The sequence below is a fragment of the Condylura cristata genome, unplaced genomic scaffold (assembly GCF_000260355.1).
Source record: "Condylura cristata isolate star-nosed mole 26May11 unplaced genomic scaffold, ConCri1.0 scaffold00016, whole genome shotgun sequence".
NCBI classification, from domain to species: domain Eukaryota; kingdom Metazoa; phylum Chordata; class Mammalia; order Eulipotyphla; family Talpidae; genus Condylura; species Condylura cristata.
In genome coordinates this window covers 18,791,786-18,796,366 of record NW_004567117.1, presented here as the reverse complement: position 1 = coordinate 18,796,366, position 4,581 = coordinate 18,791,786, and the positions used below count along the sequence as shown (strand labels likewise).

The window sequence follows — 4,581 nt, the reverse complement described above, 5'->3', positions numbered from 1 at the left end:
CAAAATATAGACTGTGAAAGGAGAATTAGCCTGGAAGTAGGCAAAGCCATAATCAGTTGTAGATGTTAACATTCCTCTCAGGCATTAGAGGAAAAACTAGATGAAAAACAATCATCTACAGGATTTGAGCTACACTAAAATAGTGAAATCAAGAAATTTTGGTATGCTAGAGAATTAAAATTTAAACATCAGGTAACAATATAAAATATCTCATTTCTAGGTGACCCTTGAGATTCTGTCATATTCCTTTTGATGCAGTGGCGATTGGACTACCTGTGAAGATTTAACTAAAATCGCTCTCTTGTGCAACTTGGGGTGAGCACTTGGAGGCACAAAAATACACGTGTCTTCGTGAGTCAGGTCCTATAGGAGATCTTGGTAAGGCATTATTAGTGTGAGACTCCAATTTAGGTGAACCTCAGACCTTTTCCCTTGTAAACTATAAGCAACTGAAACAGGACCTGACTCTTTATGGACTTCATCTCTGGTGGGATGTGAAAACAGGTGTATCAGGCCAAGAAGTTTCCTCCAGTGTTGCCCTCTGGGTGGAGAGCACTCATGGGTCCCTAAGGATCAAGTGTGCCACACATTTGGCAAATTGAAATATGGATTCCACCATTTAATTTGAATTTTAGATAAGGAACTTATTACTAGACATAGTTCCCATAAAATCTTTTCATATTTTATCTGTACTTCTAATTACTTTATCTGTACTTCTCCTTTTCTTAGGGAGGGGAAGTATGTTCAGGAGGCTGGCTGAGGCAGAGATGTGTTTTATTTAATCAAATTAATTTATTTATATATTTTTTACATCATTGTTCATTTTTAAACAATGTTTACCCCTCCCCATAGAATTTCCTCCCCCAATTCACCCATGCACCATCACCACAATCCCCGTGCTCCTCCTCCTGATCCCTCTCTCTCCATCTCCCCTGCAGGAAGTCAGCAGAGATAAGTGTTTTTTTTTTTTTTCCCCCATGGGAATCGAACGCGCATTAACACGCTGCGGCTCAGTTGCAGCGCTGTGCTTTAACCCGCTGCGCCACCAGGGAGCGCCTATGTTGAACTATTTATTAAACTGACATTCTTTTTCAAAGTAGGCATACATCCCCACAAGCCGTGAATGAGAGTTCCAGCTTCCTCATAAGAGATATGTGTTTTTAATTAAGTTTTCAAAGTTCAACACACTCCTGCTCAAAGACCGCCTTCTCTCCCTCTGAAAACCGGTTACATTACTTTGTAAAACATGAAGTAATAGGGAGTTAGTTATATGGAAAGGACAGCTCTGAAAGTCATCTTTTTATTTAAATATTTTATGCTACGCATACAAATATAATCTCCCACAGAACACATGTAAAAACAAATCACCCTTTCAAGGACAGAGAAAATCATTAAGAAAATGTGAATATGCTATAGAGAGTCAGGCCAGGTTTTGCAGCCTGGCTGGGAGGAAGCTTCAGGCCAAGTTTTGTTTGTTTAGTATACAGATGTCATATTTACATTTTCACACAAAGTGATATTCCTGTCCCACACTTAATAAAAAATTAGCTACTAAGTCTATAATGAAAACGACTGCAACAATTACTAAGTAGTGAGTAAAACAATTTAGGTCATCGAAAGAGCGATCTTCACCTTGGCCACACTTAACAGTATCCGAAAATATCTGCCTTTTCCCATCCACTGTCAGTGGGAACAAAAAGTATAAAGCTTTGTGCAACAAAATTCAACCACATTTCTAAAAATGTGCTACAGTGAATTTTTAAAGATTCTTTTTTTAAGCAAAATATCATGGAAAATCATGAAAATACAGCCTTTAAAATTTATGAAAATTATTTAGCAGTGCAGCATATTTACATAAATTATTACTCATATACACTTATACATCAAAACTTAAAATGTATTCGTTTTTTTCAAGGAGCAATACAAATACAATCAACGTAGGAGCCAAAATGCCCAGAAGTAACTTTTCAAAAGAAAAAGCAAGGATACAATACAAAATTAGGTCAATTCTAATACTTGATACTTGGGTAGTAAGTCACAAAAACTAGTCATGGCTTTATGACACAGTTAATAAGCTCACAATTTCAAATTCATGGCCAATACAGCCATTACCGAAAATTCATCTAATTTCCCAAATGTTTATTGGCACCCATGCTAGGTGCTGAGGATTTAATAGTGAAATAGCACATTTCTATCACAGAATGATGTCTAATGGGTAATTTAGCTAAACTATTATAAATAGAAGATAATGCACCCTGAATTTTGTTTGTAGTATATTATTCTTAAAAAGCAAAGTGATTTTATATTTATGAATTTTGCCCTGGAATTCGGAACTGATATTGAAGTGTTCAATATTTTCATGACAGCTGAGGAAAAGGGAAGATATAATGCTATTTTTAAGGGCAAACACGCACATGTACACCAAGTGGACACATGTGTGCAAACTCACACAGAAATATGCAATGTGTGTTCTTATCAAGTCTGTGATCCAAACCTCAGTCAACTCAAGACAGATTAAAAAAGGCTCTTAAGGAAACCAATAAAATTGGTAGCCCAGACTTTGGGCTGTACCTTCAGATAAGCGAGTTGTTGGCAATCTGCTAGATGCAGTCAAGTAGAGAATATAGGAAGCAATATTAAAGTGTGCAGAGGTCCGGGCAGCTTCGTGGGTGGTCCTGTCAGTGACCAATGAACTTGATACTCTGCGAATTTGGTAAATTCAGAGGAGTCACCTTCTTTCTGGCTGCTTTTATGAATACTGTATGATTTCAGATGCAGCCTCATCATTATGCCCACTGTAACTCACGGGGCAATCTTAGCACACCCCTAGAAGCTGAGACAGTGAGGTCCTTTGTGCATTATGACCCTGTAAGGCTCAGGAAAAACCAGATCCACTGAAAACATGCATCAGTTGCTGCGAGTTAACCTCTGGCTCAGACTGTGCTGACCGCGCTTAGGAGTAAGATTGCTGGATGGTGCTGTGCTTAGAGACTCTGGTGGACGATGAGGAGACAGAAGAATGAGAGTGGCCAACACTAGGCCCAGCTAGGGCCCCGTTAGGCTGTATTACTCTCTCGGTAACCACAACATTACCTTCACTGGCATAATGCTGATCCACCAAGGTGGATGCTGGGGCGTATACCCGCTCCGTCACAATCAGGCCCTGAGGCTTTCTGGGAGCCAAGATCACTGTGCTTGGCGACAGAGCAGAGCCTGTGGTATAGGTAGTTTCTGTCACTAGAACGTTACCGGAAGCCAAGGGATCAGGAGGGGCTGTTGCTACCTTCTGATCCTGCCTGGAAGACACAGACCTTTCAGTAACTCTTTCCGGAGTTACTATCTCTGCCTTTGCTTCATACCTACCAGAGTTGTAGGTATTGTCTGAGTCAGCTCTGGTTTGCTCATAGTGTGAATGGGAGGCTGCCTTCGTGTCTGTTTCTTGGACAGACTGTTGTTCAATTTCCACATCTGTAACAATTTTTCGACCCAAGCAGACTTCAGCTAGGGTCTTGAATTTAAATCCTAAATCATCTAAGGAGAAGTTATCTACTTCTCCTTCAATCAAACTGCAACAGCTAATGGAACCATGTAGAGAGTTAGTGTCTTCCTGAGAATATACCAGAAGGCAGTCTCTGACCGCATGGAAGTCATCGTCCTCAGTGTAAGCAGCTACTTTCTAAAATGGAAGCAGACACAAGGTTAGTGACACAACTTCACTTCATAAGACTCTTGTTCTATCGCGAACATGGCATTTATAAGGACACATTAGAGAAACACAATATGAGACATCTTACAGAAAGATGGGCCCATGTTCTTAAAAAATACTAAATATGTGAAAAACTAAGAAAGGCAGAGGGACTGCATCAGATTACAGCGACTATAAAGTGTCACAACATGGCCTGGCTGTGCCTGGTGGCGCAATAGATTAAAGCACAGCACTATGAAGCTAGCCACAACCACTGCAACATGAACTTGATGCCCCAACAGGGTGGGGACCCACATGGCGTGGCAGACTCTCCTGACCCGCCCGCTGCTCCCCTCAGCAGTGTACTTTGTCTATCTCCCTGTTCTGCTCCCAACTCTGTCTCTGGTGAATGCTGACATTCTGACTTTGCCCATCCACACATGGGCGCATGGACCTTGTATTTGAGAAGGGCACCCAGCCCATTTCTACTTCCTAGTTGCAGGCATGGGCTTCCTGACTCTGTCCAATCATTTTTCCTACAACTTTTTTTTTTTTTTTTAAAGATTTTTTTTATTTATGCATGTAGGACTTGGGTATAGGCCAGAGGTGCAGGGGTGGTGAGAGGATTCACCAGAGACAGAGTGGGAAGCAGAACAGGCAGACTGATGAAATATACTGCTGAGCAGCAGATGAGACAAGAGAGGTCTGCTGTGCCATGTGGGTCAGCTCCCTGGCCAGAAATCGTTCTTGCGCTGAAGCAGCTGCTGCGAGCTTCACAATGCTGTGCATTAACCTGGTACATGCCACCAGGGAAAGCCAGACCACAATATATACACATATATATGTATGTATGTATGTATGTATGTATGTATGTATGTATGTATGTATGTATGTAT

General features: G+C 40.9%; 1 protein-coding gene across 1 annotated transcript in view; it reads right to left on the bottom strand.

Annotated features, from left to right (window-relative positions):
• Window positions 1-2,596: 2,596 nt before the first annotated feature.
• The window catches only part of DSG2 (desmoglein 2), a 34,533-nt gene continuing 32,548 nt past the window's right edge, over window positions 2,597-4,581 (bottom strand). Inside the window, exon 14 of the mRNA XM_012725784.1 lies at window positions 2,597-3,676. Coding sequence (XP_012581238.1) covers window positions 2,954-3,676 — 723 coding nt within the window. The 3' untranslated portion in view covers window positions 2,597-2,953. The remainder of the gene's footprint in view (window positions 3,677-4,581) is intronic.